Source organism: Saimiri boliviensis, chromosome 10 (genome assembly GCF_048565385.1).
Source record: "Saimiri boliviensis isolate mSaiBol1 chromosome 10, mSaiBol1.pri, whole genome shotgun sequence".
Classification (NCBI taxonomy): Eukaryota; Metazoa; Chordata; class Mammalia; order Primates; family Cebidae; genus Saimiri; species Saimiri boliviensis.
The window spans coordinates 55,634,119-55,656,254 of NC_133458.1; the positions used below are offsets into that span (position 1 = coordinate 55,634,119).

At 34.6% G+C, this 22,136-nt stretch overlaps 1 protein-coding gene across 11 annotated transcripts in view; it reads right to left on the bottom strand.

Annotated features, from left to right (window-relative positions):
* The window catches only part of MAGI2 (membrane associated guanylate kinase, WW and PDZ domain containing 2), a 1,426,516-nt gene that overhangs the window by 981,528 nt on the left and 422,852 nt on the right, over window positions 1–22,136 (bottom strand). For all 11 annotated transcript variants that reach the window (XM_039472765.2, XM_039472764.2, XM_074379315.1 and 8 more), the window contains exon 2: window positions 18,640–18,756. In XM_039472765.2, coding sequence (XP_039328699.1) covers window positions 18,640–18,756 — 117 coding nt within the window. The remainder of the gene's footprint in view (window positions 1–18,639; window positions 18,757–22,136) is intronic.

Sequence of the window (22,136 nt, forward strand, 5' to 3'; positions counted from 1 at the left end):
CTCCACACTGTATTTTGTCACATACTATCAGCTACAGCACTATATTTATAAATTCTGTGATGCACATCAGAGGGCATTTACAAAGACTAATGAAGAGTTTGGCACGTTGAGAAACCAAAGCTGAAGTAACACTACTTAGCACTTAGATGACATTTTTCATTTTCAGATTACTTTTGCGTGAATACTAATAAATCTTAACATTTCCATGAAGAAGGTAAATAAAATTATGATCCTTCTTCTGAATAGAGGAAAAATGATGTAGAAAGACTAAATTGTTTTGGTTTTTCTATCTTGCACTCTACCTATATATCATGTATTAAAAAATCAATTTCTCTTTAAATAAACACACAAATGATCAAACAAACAGAAACAACACAAAACCTTCTAAACTCAGATTTCGTCTGTTTGAAATACCATCCATGGGAGGTTAGTCCATTCCTTTTCCATAAAACCTCTCATCCTATTTGCTCTACCTCTTGTCCATTCAAACCAGTTATATTTTTTTTCGTAGCCTAGAGCTTAAGAAAACTGTAGTTATACAATGGCCTTGTTGTAGAGATGAGCAAAGTAGAGGTGCAGTGTTGTGATCATAGCTCATGGCAGCCTCAACCATCCTGGCCTCAAGTGATCCTCCTGCCTTGGCCTCTCAAAGTGCTGGAATTACAGGCATGAGCTACCATGCCCGACCACACAGAGGCTACTAGAGTTGAAGTGATTTACCCAAAGTTCTAGAAACAGCATTTGACCCAAGGTAGATACATATACCTACGCTTCGTGTCTTCTACAATAAAACTGGTTATCACAATAGCAAGATGATTTTACTGTTTTATTCTTCCCCATTTTCTCTCTTGCTCCCCAACAGTTACTACCTTCTTATACCATTTTCTGTTTCCATGGTACAAATACAATCAAGACCACACTTATGAGTGAGTAGCTAGGAGCCAGGGAAAGAGAGACGATGGACAGCAAGGTCAGCCCTTCCAGGATGAAGATTATAAACGAACATGTCAACCCTTCCAGGATGAGGATTGTAAACAAACATGTGTAGAGCAAGAACAAGCAGCAGCCCCCACACTGAGAGAACTCGCTATGAAACTCAAAGAGAACACTCAGAGTGGAACCTTGGAGGGCATTAATTTTCATACAGAAAGTCAATACAATTTGCGTGGTGGATGAATAATATGGTATTTCTTCTAACAAGGCAAGGAGGTAAAATTTTATTTAATAACTTTACATGGCTTCATGACTTTAGGCAATGGAGAGTGAGACTTAGGTTAATGAGTTGGAAAAAAGTACAGATATCGTTGTGCAAATGAATACGATGTTAACTGCGAAAATCTTTCAGGAAAGAACATTTGCTTATAGCAACTATTATGTTAATGTAACAACATTAATGCAGCCAAAACATGGCAACTTAACGCTGATTATGTTCTGTACATGTTGATAACTAATGCTTTCTAGTCCCTATATGGAGCCTAATTGAAAAATAATTACGTTACTTTGAAGGTTTATCATCAACTACAATATTAAAAACACTGTGGTACTTTTGTTTCATCCATAATGAACCAACATTTCAAGTCACAGATATATCTAAGTGATGAAAGCGATCAAGTTCAAGGTGCAAAAGAGATAATAAAAAATTCACAGAAAACTATGGAATATTTATTTCCTCTTCTCTTTTCCCATTAATCATGTTTGAAAATCTTCTCTGCTATAGAAAAATAAACAGCAATATGAATTTTATTAAAAACAGTTTCGTTTCTTATTACTTTTAATAAAAGAAACAACCAGCATGTCAAGTTGATGTATTTTGTCTGTACTGATGAACAATATAGTTAACATACTCTCTATATTAAATATTTTATGTTGAGATATATACATATACACGTATATGTATGCACACACACAGAGCAAAGGAAAAAAGATTTATAGTTATGTATCTTACTTATTTCAAGAACTGAGCACAAGGTTAACATATTTTGTCTTAGGGTTCACTTTTATATGTGGGATACTTGGGTTCATATTAGTCAAAATAATGCTGTTTGATGTAGTGATATAAGAAATGAGCTTCCAAATATTAATATAATGCTAACAATTGCAAAGCTTTAGTCTGGCTTGTAAATTCAGTGTGGTCCAGTACAGCCTCCGTATTTTGGTGGGTGCTGGATATGTGGCTGTTAAGTTTTCCATAGAAGGGGATGAGAGATGGAGGAAGTTCTTAACTCCCTAGCTGCCTTGTTCACATCCATGTCCAGAACTAGTCACATGGCCCCAGGTCAACTACAAAGAAAGCTGCAAATTAGAGAGAAACACAAGATATATGTTGAGCTCTACATTGGGGTCTATCATAATTGAGATTTGACTATTTTCAAGAAACTCAACCCAATCCAAATAATAAGTTAGTTTGATTAAATCTGGATTGTTTTTATTTCAGGTAGGCTACATTTTCACAATTAGCACACAAAAAAGTATAGTCACTAAATCCACCAAAACCTAGTGGGGGGAAAGGCTATTTCAGCATGAAAGGTTCATTTTAAACAAAAGCAGAAAATATCTGGAAACACGATCACTCTCTCTTAATCTTGCAATTAAACCCATTAATTAAAGTTCTGTTTTATTTTCCATTTCTCTAGCATATAATTGATCTTCTGTAAGCTAACTATTAAAAGAGAAAAGTAAATAAACTTGGGCAAAATTTTACGACTTGGTGATATTTTACATGGGGGTGATGAAAGCACTCTTTATGCATTATGAACTGCTATAGCACCATGATTATGATGATGTGACCACTGTGTAATCACCCGTCAGTGGAAGTCGCAGAATTTTTACTCTTTTGAGGATGGCTATTTTTGAGTATATGGCAAGGTATTTTGTTAAAGCCAAGACATGGGGAAGGATAAATTACGGATAGCAAGAGAAATAAGATAAAAGGCCAAGGTAGCTAGATGATGACATAGAGTAATAGATCTGAATCAAGGTAAATCAACAAGTTACTTTCAAGGTGTAAAATAAGTAACAGAAAAACATAGTTGTATAACTCTGTAGTCATGCATATGCAAAGGTGCTTCATGTGTTTTTGTTTGCAACTGTGTCCAGAATAAGTATGCATGGACATCTGAATGGAGACTGTACTAGTGGAAAAATGAGCCAAAGATATTTTATTTCATTGACTAAATGTCCAGATTAATTACATCAGTGCTAATTACATTGTTAATAGTAGCTGTCCTGCTGCTACTCCCATCTCTTCTGTAAATAAAAACAACCATTACCCCAAAGAATTGGTTGTGAGATAAACTTCATTATGCTAGTCAAGGATTAACCGCGTGTCATATTTTTATTACAGAAATATTTTGAATTGTAATTATCTGTGATGTCTTATACGCTAGTAGGAAAAGTACAAGATTCTCAAGGGAAGAGCTCTGATTTGCTTGGCTGCTGCTGAATGAAGTTTTTGAACATTTTATTCTACAGCGTTGATGAAAGACATGAGAGCACAAGGAGGGCTAGGAGGAAAAGAAAATTCTAGAGGCATGATTTGCAAAGGTAGTACAGGCTGTGAATCTGAGATTGTTCTCCGGATTCTAGATTGAGAATACAACTCTCAACACACAGTTGATTCTGAATGCATCTTTTTCTACTATTCTATGCATTCTTAGCAGCCAGTGCCCCTCCACCTGTGTCCAAGAATTCATACCTATATAATAAGCTGTTTTGCATGCATGCCAAATTCTTTCTTTCTGCCTTTAAATATATATACAGGATGAAGAAGTGGAGGAGTAATTGGTTGAGTCTCAACATGAGGCCTTGTTGCATATCACCATTTTCAGCCTACACACTATCCTTAGCCCAGGTTGCACTGATCCAGCTAATTGTCACAGAACAACTCAGCTGCTGTTGGTTTTCTTGCTCCCCTCTGCACTCTATCATCTATTTTATAGAAATATTTCTTGCATCCATCTACTGAATAAATGTTTACTTAACCATTAAGGATGACCAAATTGGGTAGAATTCCAGAAGGTAGCTTCTAGCTTAATTCACCTAGTGAACTAACTTAGATTAATCTTCCTAAAATACATGTCTATTTCCTTACCATCCTACGTTAAGGACTTTCGTGCTGTAATAGCCAAATTTATTGAACATTTAGTGTCTGCCGGGTAATGCTCTGAGCATCTTAATGCATTTAATACTCCCAGTGTTTTGGTGAGATAGACGCTATTTTATTCCCATTTTACAAATGAGGAAACTGAGTCACAGAGAGGCTACTAGTTTACTAAGGCCACTTCATTGGAAAATAGTGCAGTTGTGATTTAAATTCAGTAGTTTAGTGTGCTGTGTTACCTGACCATTCTTGGTCTAGTTGGGCTTCACTGAAAAAAAAAACAGTAAAAAGAATAAATCTCAAACTTTTCTAATCAAGTTTAAGACCCTCTGTAATCTTTACATCCTCTACTGATCCTGTCTTACCGCCCAATTCCCTGAAATATAGAAACTCCACCTCTATTCCTCTTATGCTCATTACAAGCACTGAGGATTTGCTCAAAAGGTCTTCTCAATCAGAATGTCCTTCTAGCTCCTGCTTTCTGTTCAACTCCATTTGGTTTCTGAAGCAACTTAAAAGCTTGCCTTTTCCCTGGAGGTTTTACTGCTACCTACTCCAGCTCACAGTAACCTGTCTTTTACAGTGCTCACTACTTTGGAAGAAAAAAAAAAAGATTTGGTGCTTTAAACATTTATTTTGTGATAGATAAAATAGTAATAGAAAGATACATTGATATGAGATAAACAGATATAAATAAAAGCATATATTTGAAAATAGACCCAAGCTGCATTAAAAATCTATGTTCTATCATTTACCACCTATATGCAACCTGAACTAAACTCAAATTTTCAATCTGTAAATATCCACCTGCACAGATGTTATGTATGTCCTATTATTTTACTGAAATAAGAGACTTTATATGTATACTCACTCACTCTCTCACACTCTCTCTCTCTCTCTCTCTCTCTCTGATATGGTTTGTCTTTGTGTCCCCACCCAAATCTCAGATGGAATTGTAATCCCCATGTGCCAAAGGAGGGATTTGGTGGGAGGTGACTGGATCATGGGACGGTTTCCCCCATGCTGTTCTTGTGATAGTGAAGGAGTTCTCACAAGATCCAATGGTTTAAAAGTGTGACGCTTTTTATTGCTCTCTCTCTCTCCTGCCATCTTGTAAAGAAGGTACCTGCTTCTCTTTTGCCTTCCACCATGATTGTAAGTTTCCCGTGGCATCCCAGCCATGTGGAACTGTGAGTCAATTAAACCTTTCTTTTATAAATTATCCAGTCTCAGCATTTTTATAACAGAGTGAGAATGAAGTAATACACACACACACACACACACACACATACACACACACACACACACACCACCCCTACATATAAACATGTCATATTATATGCTTAAATATACATTATAACATATATAATCTATCTTATAATCAGATGTATATATCTTACAACCAAGATAAAAACTGTATTTCAACCCTTGCTCTGCCAATGATGAGTTATATAATCCTGGGATATGTACTTAACTTGCAAACCTCATTGTCCTTTTTTAATAAAAAGGAGAACACTAATTAACTAATAGGTCATGTGCTTGATATAGCTAGGCTTTTGGGGAACAGAAGCAAGGATGTACCAATCTACCTGTCCCTAATGATCTTAGGATCTATTTACTAATGGATTTCCACTAGAAAGCTATAGATCCATTGTTCATAGTCTAAAAGTTTTTCTCAAATATACTTCCGACTTTGAATCTTTTATATTTAAAAATGTGTACTGCTAACTAGTAAATCATGGCTAAGTTTTCCATCACAGGGCAACCCAAGAAAACCTTTGGTATTTCAGAGATTGCCATGATATTCTTCCTTTTTTCTTTCCTTCTTACTCATCTCTTAATCATAAGAAATCTGGAGCATGACTATATAAGAGCAGGGGTGAGCAAAGTTCCAAGAACTATATTCATATTTTTTATTAAATCTTTAAGTGTTCAGTCATTATTAGTCTATATCTTCATCAAGGCCACTAATCTAGTCATTAATGATAAAGATGAAATAATTAATGTTTTGTAACAAGCATTTCTCAAAGTCTTGAAACTGGCTATAGGCCTTAACTGTGATACAGAGTAGTTATTTTACATAAGCTAGTTTTGTGTATTCTGTTTGCCCATTTGTAAAATGAGAATACTAATATATGCTTACCTGGATTTGAACTTACTATAAAGATACATTCCTAGAAAACAAGAGGTATGTCTTAATGACTCTGTATTTCAAGCACCCAACCACTCATGTACCTAATAGCTCTCATGTTAAACTGAATTAAAGTAAGTTACAATACATTAAAGTTTATACATTTTTAATCTCTTTAAATTTCATTGGTTATTAGGTGTATTATTAATACTTAACGTTAACAACCACATCTTTTATAATCAATGAATTTGGAAGATATGTTTTTATACAGGTAGCTATATTTATAAAGAGAATAACCCATGTGGCCTATGGGATAACTGAAATTAATTTTTTATTTTTGTATCAGAGAACCAGGTATCTTTTTTCCAAGCTAAAGTTGGTCAACATATAGGCTTAAATACAAGTTTTCAAAATTTTATGTAGTCATATTTGATTTGTATGCACATTTTTAATGTATTTTATTCTACCTAAAGACTCATATCATGACTCCTTAATGAGCTTTCAGGCCAAGAAATAACGTTGGAAACTACAAAAAGCCACCAAGGTTAACCTCTGATCACAGATGTGCCTTAGTGATGAAAGCACTTTACTTTTATCAAACTGTAATTAATTTTCTGCAGTGCTTCAAATAATATATTCAACTTCTCATTTTTAATTAAGATTCCTTTTCTTGCTCCAAATTTAAATTATGTTCTGAAAGCAATTTTTGTCAATTGCTTTTTCATGTGAGAAATATAATTATGAACTAAATTTTGTTACTGTCACATTCATATTTTTAAATAATAAAGTTGTGAATAAAAAATGGACTAAGACTCTTACACATACTTAAATTGTCTCATTCTGTAAGAAGAATAGAATAATTCCAGAATACACTGATAATACATAACTATTCTGGTTTTCTAAAGAAAAAATACATTTTCTAGTAGCTTTTAACCAGTTAGCATAATTTATATCATTAGGAGCCTAAATACAAGCAGAAAAGTAAAAACATTAATTAATAAATATACTGTAAATCTTTTAACTAAAATCTGATAATTATTATTACTATCATTTTAATTATACTTTAAGTTCTGGGGTAAATGTGCAGAATGTGCAGGATTGTTACATATGTATACAGATGCCATGGTGGTTTTCTGCATCCATCCCCCCATCATCTACATTAGGTATTTCTCCTAATGTTATCCCTCGTCAATCTTCCCACCCCCTGTTATCACTCCCCTACCACCTCCATACCCCAACAGGCCCCAGTGTGTGATGTTCTCCTCCCTGTGTCCATGTGTTCTCACTGTTCAATATCCACTTATGAATGAGAACATACGGTGTTTTGTTTTCTGTTCTTGGGTCAATTTGCTGAGAATGATGGTTTCCAGATTCATCCATGTCCCTGCAAAGGACAATGTAGTTATCCTTTTTTATAGCTGCATAGTATTCCATGCTGTATATGTGCCACATTTTCTTTATCCAGTCTATCATTGATGGGCATTTGGGTTGGTTCCAAGTCTTCGCTATTGTAAACAGTGCCACAATAAACATACATGTGCATGTGTCTTTATAATATTTATGTTGTTAGTCTTTGACTAACAACATAGATCAAAACAAGGCATTTAAAACTTAAAGCAGTCTTTTTATAAATAATTTTAAGATGCTGATACAATTGGGTTATCCATAATAAGAAATATGTTTAAAGGTGAATTTCCGTTCATAACCAAAGGTCTTAGAGACAAGATGTTTTTGTAGGAGGGCGCTACTGTTCATTTCTTGGCTTCTTAGGTTTCACAAGGCACTTGTAGCAGTTCCAGCCATAGCGACAATGTCTCAATTCTGTTTTTGTGACCTTTCTAGATCTTGGCTGCAGTCCTCAGAGGCTGAAGTTACGCTGTGGGACAGTTCTGTATGTTTATTCTTCCAGAGACTCTAGTCTGCAAACTTTGTTTTTCTTTCAGCAACTTTCTAAACAACTCTTCTCCATCTCTTCCTTCTTAAAACACCTTGTATGGTTTTATTTCTTGGACCGAACCCTGAATAACACATTACTTATACTGTTTTGCTTCATGAAATAGAAAGACAAAATAATCTTTGACATTGAAAGCAATAAAAAAGAATAAGAGCTTGGTAGAAGTTAAGCTTTGCTGCACGCTCAATGAATAACTCCTTCATGGTTTAAATTGCTCAGTGATATTAAGCAATATTAAAGATGGTTTAATATCACTGTGCATATTAACCTGAATCTCCTGAGCCAGAATAGAGGCATTTTCCCAGGAACCAGGGAGGAAGCTGGAAGGTCATGCACGTATATCTCAATTCTATATGTGACTGTTGAAGGGATCCAACTTATAAGTTCTGTCAACTGTGTCACCAAAGAATTGTGCCCAAAGAGAACTAGCAGGAGGCTTGGAGATCTGAGAAGCTGTCATTACACTGAGTCTCAAGTGACAACTGAGTCAATACAGAGCCAGCTATGCTTAGATGACAGAGTGGCACTTTTCTTCATCGAAAGAAGGGCTATTTGTTCTTTTATAATGACACAAATTCTGAAGTGAAACAGCTCTGCTGTCTCTGTTTTGATTACCTCCACATAAGAATGAGAGGAGGCAGAATGTTAAGTAATATCAACTACTAACCTTGGTCTTTTTGGAGTCTTTGGAAAAATGACCTCAGTGGTGCTTCTGAAGAGTGGTTATAGAAATAAATGTCTAATTCAGAGGTCTTATATAATCCACTACCCATTTTCATGATTTTTTTTCCTGCTTTTGTGGAATCATTAGATAATAAGTGTAGATACACATTCATGCAGTCGTCTATATTCTGGAGCCTCCTAAGATTTGCTCAGAGAACTGTCATAGAAATCAGGTCCATAGTGACTGAATAAGGAGGTAACATGACACATCCAACAAATGGATATAGGCATCAGACAGAACTAGGTTTGAATTCCTTCTCATCTACTTATTGTGTGGTTTGGGGAAGGGTTAGAATAGAAACTGGGAAACTGACTGAAAACTGATCCATTCCACACTTATGATTTGTGTAACAAAAGCGGGATCCATATGCATTTTTGAAAACTGAATTGACTGTTGATCTCATATGAGTCATACCTTTTAATTACTCTGTGTGAAAAATCCTGTTGACTCCCCTACATTTTTCATCCGTGTTCTAAAGTTCTTGATTACACTAAGCATTGATTTAACCTCCAGTTAGCTACATTTGTTTGGGCCTCCAGCCAGGATCACTCACTTGCATAAGTGATGCTTGTTAAAATTCAACATTAGAAGACATGATTTTCAATGTTAAATATCCTTTCATAAAGATTATAATAACATTTTATAACAATACACCTCATGCTTCAGAAGTCTTTATGTCACATCTCAACTCTCCATCTTTAAAGGAGGAGAACAATTTCAAAAACTTTATATTTCTCATTATGTTTATTTTCCCATCCATTTACTACACTGGACCATATTTCAGAGTTTCATGAATAGTGAAGGCAGATTTCAAGTAACATCAGAGTTATGATGGCATTCTTAACTTGACATTCATAGAAAAATCTGAAAGTACACGGATGGCTGGTTTTATCCAGAACTACACTTAATTTAAACCCAGCTCTTAATGTTTTGTGTTTTTTTTCCCCCTGAAGTGTCTGCTGCATTTGATATATCTTTAGCTTCCATAAGCTGTTTACACCCTCTCAATCTAAAGGACATTCCATACTCAGAATAATTTAAGCCAATTTGATGAGGTGAATAATGATAAAATACAGAAAAGCAAGCCAGAAAAATTAGAAAACCACAGGATTTTAGAGCAGAAAGAACCATTTGAGTTTATTTTATTCACCTCTCCTTCCCTTGAGTTCTAAAGTTTAATACCTTTTCCAAAGCCCTATAGTTAGTTAATGGCAGAGCATGGTCTAGAACCGAAGGCTTCCTATTCTTGGATGTCTGCTCTTTTCTAGTTTCATGTTGCAAATAGATAAAGCCAAGAGTAGTTGCTCCTTACCACGTTCTAGCAATGATGAGAAATATATAATGAGAAATAGACTGCAATGTGTAAATAACTTGAACAAGTAAGCTGGACATTAAAATGGCATTAACTTTAATTAGTATTCCGTTTTCATTGTTCTTTTGGCTAGGTGTCTTTGAATCAGAAATGGACGATCCTACTAGAAGCCTACAATCTTAAAGTCCCATGAGAACACTATTATCTACTGCCATCTGCCTATTGCTTTCCTTCAGCTATGTAATCATCTAATAGCTGAGACTCTGGAAACTGGGGTGGGTCCAAATCTGATGAAATCCCAATTTTTTCTATTCAAAATGTGCAGTGGTGTACAATAAGATGTGTTGACCTTCTGATGTCTAACAAGGCTGTGATTATGAAGCCTGCAGAGAGCAGATTCTGAGTTCCCTAGAAGGTGGGTTATTTTCTGTAACTGGCTTTTCCAGAGACACAATATAGCTTCAGAAATCTCTCCTTATTTATTCCTTGGACAGCTGCTAGGGCCATTGAAGTCCAAGGTTGTATATTTCACCTGCTTTGATGATCAGTGGCCCACAAACCAAGTTCCTATGGAGAGTCTACCTCCTATGAAGAAAGGCAAGATAAATAGAAACTACGAGGGAAAAACAAAGGAAAGATTGGGTTACAGCAAAAGAAAAAGCCAATCAAGTCAGGGCAAGGTGAATTTTATGTGGTTGGGAAGATCAGCAACATCACATACTGTTGGTATTTATTGGTGTTGGTGTTTATTCCATTTTTTGTGTGTGCCAGACATGTTCCTTTATTCACAAACTAGTGTCCTGTGGTGTCAAATGGATAAATCAATACAATCACTTTTAATGTTTCTTGACTTTCCTTCTTAAGCAACATGTTGAAGCCATTTATCTCCTGTAGAGTACTCTGTCAACTACACCAATGAATGTTGCACTGTGACCAGGAAAGATACATTCATTTTGTTCAATCCAAAGAAGAAATAAATCTGTAATGCTTTCATATATATGACATGAAACTGGATTTTAATATTCTCAGTAAGATAGGAAAGAAGGTAAACCAAATATAGCTTTCTGTAAAGTAATAACACATTCAATAACTATGCCGGGAGCATACATTGAGATGTGTAAACAAGTAGGACACTTTCACATATATGCTACTATTTAGAAGCTTCTGAATTTTTCCGTTGGTCTAGCCTTCCAGGCCAGCTTAGACATCTCCCAAGAAATTGAGTTTCATTTGTTTATGGACTTCCTTTCTTTTTTGTTCACACTGCTAATAACCATCTTTATTCTCTCATAACCCTTATTCTTAACAGCACCAAAATATAATTAATCTATTTATAAATCTCAAATTCAGTTTTAAAGAAAAAAAATCTGGCAGCTTCATTCTGAAACAATTACGAAAGTGTATGCTTTACACTCTGAAAGCAATTTCTAAAAAAGGCTCCCAAATTGATGATTCTTATTTGAGGCAATAAGATTAATGTAAAAACAGATGTACAATAAACAGCTGTTGCAGTATGTTGGTTTAAAGTTGCAGTATGCTTTAAAATTCAACTGGATATATTGCTTCTACTCCTATGTCCGCATGTATAGCTACAGTTCAACTTAACATCCCAGACCACAAAGCTGTATTACTTAAAGAGCCTCTGAATACATGTTAATCTTGATCATTTTTAACTCAGTTGATTTCTTTCCACTGGAATAAAATGATTCCTTTTTTGGTGATCTAATCCACAGTTTGATATCACTCTCCCTTCTTACAACATGTTTAGAAGGTACAACATGTACCTTCATAAAGAAAATCACAAGTAATTAGATTCATTCATACCCACAGAAATGCAGTGCCTTGTCAGATATTAACACATGTTTTTACAACTTCTATAGTACTAATTTTTGCTTGACAAATAAAATTATTTTTCCCACAGAATATACTAGAAAGATATGCCCTAATTTCAGACATTTTAATAGGTATGTGGCCAACCAGCCTCTCTCTAATAGTCCTCTGTGACCATAATCTTATAGGGATTATATAATTATCTTAAGGGTATGCTGACTCCTTGCATAGTCATAACTTTCAGTGTGTTAGTAACTGCTTTTCTTAACTGGAGACAGTTTCTCATAATGTTTAAAGAGCCTGCTTTTCTGTGAAACACAATTTGGTATAAGTATAAAAAATGTTAAAGATGTATTAGAAACTTTACAGTTTTATAATTGTTAATGATTCTTTTTAGTGTGACTTAGTTTTACTAACTTAAAGGGCTTAAATATATAGAAACATTATTGTGAGTTACAATCAGTGTAACTCAGTGTAACACAATCAGTTCTATAAAACTAATTTCATGTCTTAAATCTATGTTTTTCACTTTATTCACTTTTTTTTTTTTTAAGACAGAGTCACACTATGTCACCAGGATGGAGTACAGTGGCGCCTTCTTGGCTCACTGCAACCTCTGCCTCCTGGGTTCAAGTGACTTTCCTGTCTCAGCCTCCTGAGTAGCTGGAACTACAGGTATGCACCACCACACCCATCTAATTTTTGTATTTTTAGTACAGATGGGGTCTCACCATGTTGGCCAGGATGATCTCGATCACTTGATCTTGTGATCCTCCCGCCTCAACCTCCCAAAGTGCTGGGATTACAGGTGTGAGCCACTGCACCCAGCCACTTTATTCACTTTTTATAAAATAGAATTAGGCTTTAGTTTTATTGATTTTTGTTTTGTTTTGTTTTGTTTTTTTATTTGGTGTACACTGGTATTTCTTCTGGCTTCAAATAAATGTAAAATATTTCCCAATAAAACCATCTCATCAAATGACAAAGAATGTTCTTGGGAGAGAAGTTTAATTTTAACTACCTTCCTTTCGATTTTGAAACTTTTTAAATTGGTCGTTGAAGTCCTTACTCACGTTCTTTTGTATAATGGAAAATAGTATCTAAAATTTATATCTGTTTTCATACTTGGTTCAAAAGTTAATTTGTGTCTCTAATAAATATCAAAGCTAGAAAGGACCAGAACTTTATCAATAAATAGCAATTATTACTTTTTCCTCATATTTAAGAAGCATGTCAGTTTAATCGCAGTTGATTAGACTTGAGTCAAATATATGCAATCATTATGCTCAGTAGCATATTAAAATGAAAATAAACTCCATTTTTACTCTTTAAACATTTGCAAATTAATCCAATATTCTTCTGTATTAATTCCATTAATTTCTCTCACATACTTTGAATCTGTATTACCCAAGGGACATTGCATGCTGCCTTAACTATGCACATTTAACATGCTGTGATGAAACAATCCTCTCTAATAATCTCTAAATAAATGCTGCAAATTTGGTGCTTCTGGAATTGCCTTTTGTATACTACCAGGGTAACTGAAATCCCATATGATGGATGTTCTAAACTCTTTCATGCCTTTTATCTGTATATGTTTTTCATGGTTAATCTTTATCACATTCCAGATGATAACAGTTCTCATTGTCATTTTCTCCCTACTCCTGAAGTTCAATTACATAAAAATCCTATATAGCCCGAAATCTACTAGCAGAATGATTCATTCACAGTGTTCATCTTTTTTTTTTCTTTTTTTGAGACAGACTCTCACTCCGTCGCCCAGGCTGATATGCAGTGGCGCAGTCAGGGCTCATGGCAGCTTTGACTTCCTGAGCTCAAGGGATCCTCACAAGTAGCTGGGACAACTACAGGTGCATTTCACCATATTTGGTCAAGTTTTAAAATTTGTCTGTAGAGATGGGGTCTTGCTATGGGGTCTCATAGAGATGGGGTTGCCCAAGCTGGTATTGAACTTCTGGGCTCAAGTTCCTAAGGAAAAGATCCTTAGGAAAAAATGAAGAATTGATCTCAGCCCATGTATGTGCACATGCATAAGCATACACATGCATGCACACTCATGCTCTCACTCACTATGTGCCCAATAATTCTTTTCTAGTAGCTATAAAATAATTTTATAATCAGTCAGCCACCAAATAATAGTAGGATAGTAGGATAATGAAATAATTATGAAAAATATGTCTGAGAGATAAAATTAGAACTTGAAAATCCCCCCAAAACTGTAAAATAAACTCAACTTTTACAGGCTTCAATGAGAAAAAAAAAAACCCACCAAACATCACCAAACATTTCCATTGAGAAACCACACAATTGGCTTCTTAATGTGTAAGTTTTGTTGCAGAACTCAATATACGCTCAAAAATTCTATTTCTGTGACCATCTCCTTCCATGCTAAGAGACGTAGCTTTTGTTTAAAGGTGTTTTTTTTTTTTTTAATAAGGCTCTGAGATGAGGTTCTAGGGAAACAAAATACAAGCATAAATTCAGTTAGCCCTTGTTTATGTAGCATAGAGCAGATTAATGGGCTTCTTGTATTATTTTTGTAGTTAAGTTTCAGTGGAAATCTAGACTAACCAGCTCCCTTCCCTGCTTAGCTTAGAAATCAGCCATCAGCTGGAAACAGGCTTCCTACAGAGGAGAGTGCAAGAACCAACTTGTCCACAACTGCATTGACTGAGTGTATGTGTATGTGTGAGGAAGAGAGTGGTGGGTGGTCTTTGGAGCCCTAGCTCTAGAACTGTCTCTTACTACGCACCAAGAAATTCCACCTCCAAGATGTACCTCCTTTCCTTCCAGATATAGTTGGTGGTAGAGTAGTGTGGGGGTAAGCAGAATTACTCAGTTAGGTCTTGTTTTGTGAAAAATTGTTTTTTTATCCTCATATAACTCACTACAATTTTGTTTCAACTGTGTTATCAATAACCTATCCTGGTGCCAATGCTATATTAAACAAGAAGTGAATGTATACATACTATACTTGTATGTATAAGAGCAACGATATGGTCTTCCATAGTCCATTTTCCTTCTATGGTGCTGTGTTCACGAAAACCAATGAGAAGTTTTTTAACCCAGGAAAATATGTAACAAATGTGATTCTATACTCAATAGCAACAGATATGCTGGATACTTATCTATGTTTCTAAATGATGGCAGGAATTTTCATACTATGGACATATGTTTACTGTATCCTTTCTGAACCTGTTTGAAAACTTTATTAAAGGATATACTGAGTGAACAAACAACTCAACAATAAGAAAACAAATAATCCCATTAAAAAGTGAGTAAATGACATGAACAGACATTTCTCAAAAGAAGATATACAAATGGCCAAAAGGTACATATGTGAAAAAATGTTCAACATTCCTAATTACCAAAGAAGTGCAAATCGAAACCACAGTGAGCTATCATCTTACTCCAGTTAGAATGTCTATTATTAAAAAGACAAAAAATAACAAATGCTGGTGAGGATGCAGGGAAAAGGACACTCTTACACACTGTTGGTAGGAATGTAAATTAGTGCAGTCACTAGGGAAAACTTATGAAAATTTCTCAAAAAACTAAAATAGAACTACCATATGGTCCAATAATCCCACTCCTAGGTATTGTTCCAAAGGAATAAATATAGGAGATCAGCTTATCAAAGAGATAACTACACTCACATGCTCATTTCAGTACTATTTACAACAGCAGAGATAAGTACTCAACTGGTATCCATCAGGGGACCAATGGATACATACAATGTGGTATATATACACAATGGAATACTATTCAGTCATAAAAAGAATAAAATCCTGTCATTTGCAGCCATATGGACAGAAATGGAGATCATTATGTTAAACGAAACAAGCCAGGACCAGAAAGACAAAAATAACATGTTCTTACTCGTATGCTGAAGCTAAAAAGGTTGATTCCATGGAGATAGATAGAAGAATGATAGGTAATAGAGGATTGGGAGAGTGAGGGACGGGGAATGAGGAGAGGTAGATTAATGTGTACAAATACACAGTTAGATAAAAGATATACATTCTGTTGTTTGGCAGCAGAGTAAAGTGACTACAGTTGACAACAATGTATTGTATATTTCAAAGAAGCTAGGTGAAATAACTAGAATTGTTCCCAACACATAGAAATGATAAATATTCAAAGTGATGGATACTTCAAATACCTTGACCCAATCATTGCACACTCTATGCATGTAGCAAAATAAATATGTGACCTATAAATATGTAAATTATGTATCAATTAGAAATTCAAAAAAGATACATGAAGAAAAATTTTTTTATAAAGTTATACTGAGTAGGGCCAGGTGCAGTGGCTCATGCCTGTAATGCCAGCACTTTGGGAGGTCAAGGGAGGTGGGTCATCCGAGGTCAGGAGTTCAAGACCAGCCTGACCAGCATGGAGAAACCCGTCTCCACTAAAAATACAAAATTAGCCAGCCGTGGTGGCACATGCCTGTAATCCCAGCTACTCGGGAGGCTGAGGAAGGACAATTGCTTGAATATGGCAGTGATTACCATGAGCCAAGATCTTGCCATTGCACTACAGTCTGGGCAACAAGAGCAAAACTTCATCACACACACACACAAAAGATACACTGAGTTAAGATGGTGGATTGCCCAGGTCAATTAATCAGTATAAAGCTATTTTTATATTATAAGTTACAATCGCTGTATTTTTTGTTCACTTTTTTGCCAAGTTAAATACATCATTAGTCAATGATGTTAGTGGAATTGGCTATTAGGAGAGATGGCTGAAAATTCAAAGAATAATTGTTACATCGTGATGTTCAGATTCACTGAGTTTTTAATCATCTCCTTTATAGGCACTATCCAAGGATTTCTAATTAAATTTATGACCTTGTACTGAAATTACATCTTGAAGCTCTTTATGTTTACTCATATAAGTCTAGCTATTTTTTATATTTACTTTTCCTTCATAGTCTTCTTTGGTACCGTAAAAGGAGATGCTTTATTTAAGAAGTTAATTAACTAATGCAAAATTTACTCCTATTATCTTCATATTTAATTAAGACTTTCTTATTTATGTCATCATCTTAGCAAGGACTACATGTATTCTTGAATGTCAGCTTCTTATCTATTTCCCTCAGCTTTTAAACATAATAAACTGCCTGAATTCTTTATTCCGTATTTCAGATCTCCTTTCTTTCATGCCACAAAAGATAAATTCACATTGCTGCACTGACAACGTCACAGGTTTGAAAATGTGTCCACCCGTTACCTTGTAAATAGTTCAGTCACTTCAATCCATCTTCCTCTGTCCATCACTCCAATGCCAAACTTACAAGTTTAAGAACGCACTTTTCTCAACTTCCAGGTTTAAAGCAAGAGTCCAAAAGCCTATTCACTTAACTAAGACACACTAACAGAGGTATCATTTTGACTGACAAAATCATCAAATATTCTCATTTGGGAATATTTGATAATGGTGTCCTGGCATTGCCATTTTGATGAATATTCAATGCCAACAATGGCAAAAGTCCACCTCTCCTAAAAGGTGTGTAAGTCAAAAGGGCTGAGTTATAACCTATCCATCTTCACAACTCTGTGTTTTCAGTATTTCAGTATAATTATCCAGTAGCTATACCAGATAATTAGTTACATAGTTCTGGTGGTTCAACCGTAGATAATAAAATTTTTTGTTTTTGTTGTTTCACTTATACCAGTCAAGTTATTCTTTAATATTATCCTTTCAGGACCCATAGCTTTGTTTATTCAGAGCAGAACTAAATGAAAAGAAACTCATAACATCCACAAATCAGAATTTCTAGAGAGAGTGGAAAGTCTCTGAAGTGCACAGAATCTACCTTGAAGAAAATGGATTCTTTTAAATATCAGTCCAGGATCTACAGCCTAAGTTTAAAAGTCTTTGATTTGTCCTAAAGTTAATAGGGGACTCTCAAGTGAGTTGAAACAGGCACTAAGAAGTTGATTTGTGAATTTTATCATTTTACCAATTCCTCTGTTTTGGAAGGATAATCCGAAATGATTGTTTGTGGATATCTGTAGGCTACATATAAGAAATTTACCCCAACATGCTTTCTAAGCATCATTGCTTTCTAAGACTTGCAGAACACTTAGCTTTACTTGCCAATGTGGACTTTTCTTTTTACTTGTGAGATTCCCACGTTGCAAACCGGAGATGAGGTTGGGAGTTACAGTGTAGATTCTATTCACAGAGTAGCTGTTTCAACTAATAAATTAAATTTGCATTCTCCTATCTCCCAACGTAGAGTTCTACCTCCATCATAATTCATTTGGAATCACCAACAGTCTGGACTAGAATCAATATTTCTCAATCCTAACTTCAGAAGCGTAAGTTAGATTTTATAGTGAAAACCACAAGTCTTTTCTGGCTACAACTTCATCATAAACCATACTAGTGCAGTTATAAGCATTTGCACTTAAAATTGCCCCATCTCAAATAAGTTTTCTGTTCCAAAAGTCCACCATAAAAAATAAGTGCAATTTCACTTACTTTTAATTAACGAATATAGAGCTAGACATCTACCTCTTAACATAAAACTGTTAATATTGCCCATTGTACTCACATGGCACCGTGCGGAGGTAGAGGTTGTCACGAATGATTTGCTGAAGCTCGTGGTCCACAGAACCCTTCTGAAATCGTAAGTTGAGGTAGTGACGAAGGTCTTTATCAACAATTCCTCCTAAAATAAAAAAAGTTTTATTAGTAAGAAGTGTTGGAAAATATGTTAAGCATGTAATTTGATTCTGCTGTCCATATACTCAGGAACCCATTTAAAAGATGCATTATTTCAAAGTGTTCTTTTGACCTTCTGAAACATTTACTGCCATAATAATAATAGAGATAACATTTACTGAGATAAGAACTGCCTGCCAAGTTCAACACTTCGCGTGTATTCCTTAATTTATCCTTCATCTAGAATGTAACCTATATCATGATAAAAGATACGTTACTCCTGACTCATATTGAAATATTATAGTATATCTCATTGCATGGGTAAAAAGACCATTTACTCATTTATTCATTGCTTCCCATGCCATCCTACTCCAAATCCTGGAAACCATCTTTCTGTCTATACATTTGACTACTCTAGGTACCTCATATAAGTAGAATCTATAATATTTGCCCTTTTGTGACTGGCTTATTTCACTTAGCTTAATGTCTTAGAAGTTTGAAAAGATTTTTAAGTTAATTAAAGTTGCTCTAGATTTAGTTAAGCAGGATGGTATAAAAAGTCAAAGAAGAAAATCCTACACAAATATTAATGATTTTACTCCCTTTACACAATAAATAAGAGTAATTTCTCTGTTGTGTAGTATATGTACAAATGTTTTTTAACAAGAGACGAGGTTTGAAAGAATGCAGGTTTCTTTTTTCCTTTTTCCAATACAAACAATTTTGAGTCTGTTTGCTCTTATAATCTAATAAAAAATAATAAAACAGACTATAGTTAAAAAACCAATAATGTAGATCCATCAAATACTAACTCGATATTTAAAGATAACTGTTAACATACAGGTTTATCTTAAAACCTTTCCTATTTCCATACTGGAAAAAGTTAATTATAAATCAAAATACCAGTAAAAATATAAGTAAGAATTCCTGAAACTCTTATTATTTCAGTCAAACATACCAGGACAATTGAGCCATGACAAACAAAGATAGAGAAAATAGCAAATCTGTAATAATTATAAAAATTATGTTCTCTTCAAATCCTTTTGAATCACAGAATTAGAATTCACAAATGTATTGGCACTACCATGATCACACACACTTGCATTATGTAGGTGTGCACACGTGCAAAACAAACACCTTTTATACAGATAGTAGCTAATACACTTATATAGTGCAACATTTCTGACGTTTTCAAAATCCGTCATTGCAGTGCCTCCTAATCTGCAGGTATAGTCTCAATAAGATGCCATTTTTAACTGCAAGATGGCATTTTAACCAAATTAATTCTCAAAATTCTTACCTTCGAGATGTTGTTTCTTTCATATTTGAGCAAAAGCTCTCTTAATCTATTTTTCCATCCAATATAATATGATAGGGGAAATCAAATGACATACAAAGAAAACATTTTTTGTTGGGTGTACATAAATATCACATCCAGAATGACTGACCATATAATTTGACCAAATTCAAAACCATTTTATCAGTCAAAGAAGCAGAGCAGTCAGAAATCAAAGTCATTTGAAACTGCCATTACACGCAATTCCAACAATTACCTATTATTTACATCTCCAAATGTCCCATGCTTCCATGTGTCTTGGATTTGTTGGCTCCACAGTGAAGTAGTTAATAGTCTAGAAATCCTGAAATTCTCTTCTTCTTTTTTTTTTTTTTCATACAGAAATACTTGCTTACCCTTGCTAATTTATCACACCTACTGAGTAAGCATCGTGCCTGTGACTGTTCACAACTGTCATTTCTGCCAGATTCTAAGGCTACAGGTCCTTTGGCAACTGCACCCCTTCTTCCTTCTCCTTTTCTTTCAATCTAATATGTGGGACATACCAAGTGATGAGATGCTTTCTGGCAGTCTAAGGAAGCGCCAACTGTACAAGGACAGATGTAGTATTTATTAAGGTAAGCCAGAATCACTCACCTAATGTAACATGGATAAGTTCACATTTTGTAGTTCAGGATGATTCTTAGCCCTAAAAATATATTATCAGTTTAAACCTTTTTTTTTTTTCCTTTACTACAAATATACTGAATTGCATTTCTTGAAAGTTTATCTACCTAAGAAAACAACAAAAAAGTCTATGTATTCATTTCAATGACTGCATCTTTTTTTCCATGGAAGGACCTGTCAAAGCTTTTTTTTTTTTTTTTTTTTTCTTTTTTCCTTTTAATGAAAATGATTTAACTTAGAAATCTGTTGTGAAACTTCTGTCTAGTTTTGCAAGTCTCAGATATTCCAGTGCAAAAATAGATCCCATTACAGACAAAATGTAAAGTGCTTGGAATGAGGGCCAATGATGAACAAGAGCACAAAAACAGCTTCATCCGAGGGTATAAGAAAGGATAATAGCATACCTAATCCTTATAGAAATAGAAACATTCTATAAAAAGGGATGCAACAATTTTAAAAAGAATTAGAGCAAAATTTCTACAGTATTACATTATTACTAGTAGATAATAACAAGGGTACAAATTAATGTCTCAATATCAAAGTGGTTCGGTATTATGACACATGGCTCTTTGGAAAACATTTTACCTGATATATACAACCACAAGAAGAAAACACAGACAAATCCCTTTAGTCAATGATTATTATACAGTGAATAATAATGAGGTTTGGTTGTTTTTTAACAATGAATTGTGCTGGGCACTTATGTATAGAGGGCTTATTATTTTCTTCTGTTTTTTTTTTTTTTTTTTTTTTCATATTCACAGTGGTTAATAAGTTTTCTGAGGTGTCCAAAAGATGCAAAAGCAGAAATCTTTGAACACATATCTTCAAAAATACAGGATTCATAAAATAATTTCTCCTCATTTAATATTTTTTAAAATCAAACTTCTGATGATTTTCTCATTTTACTAAAAATGTATTCTAGTTCTTCATTATAGTAAATCCATGAACAACTCCTTGCTTCCATTTCTCTGACTTCAAGGCCATATTTTGAAAAATCAAAAGGCACTGTGAACTATTTTGAAGAAAACACATTTTAATACAGATTGAAAAGGATTTCTTCTGAAACTAGAAGCAATCACAATTATACATCTTCATTAAAATTGTGTTACCTTTTAAGATAGTAGTCTTTTACAGTTTCTGTGTAAAACCTAATTGTGGTAGAAATTTTTACCAACTCTATACTCAATCAAGTAAAATTTCCATATATTCCCTGTGGAATGTAACTATGTGAGTTTCAGAAATTTTTTTTTTTTTTCTTTTTTGAGACAGAGTTTCGCTCTTGTTACCCAGGCTGGAGTGCAATGGCGCGATCTCGGCTCACTGCAACCTCCGCCTCCTGGGTTCAGGCAATTCTCCTGCCTCAGCCTCCTGAGTAGCTGGGATTACAGGCACGCGCCACCATGCCCAGCTAATTTTTGTAT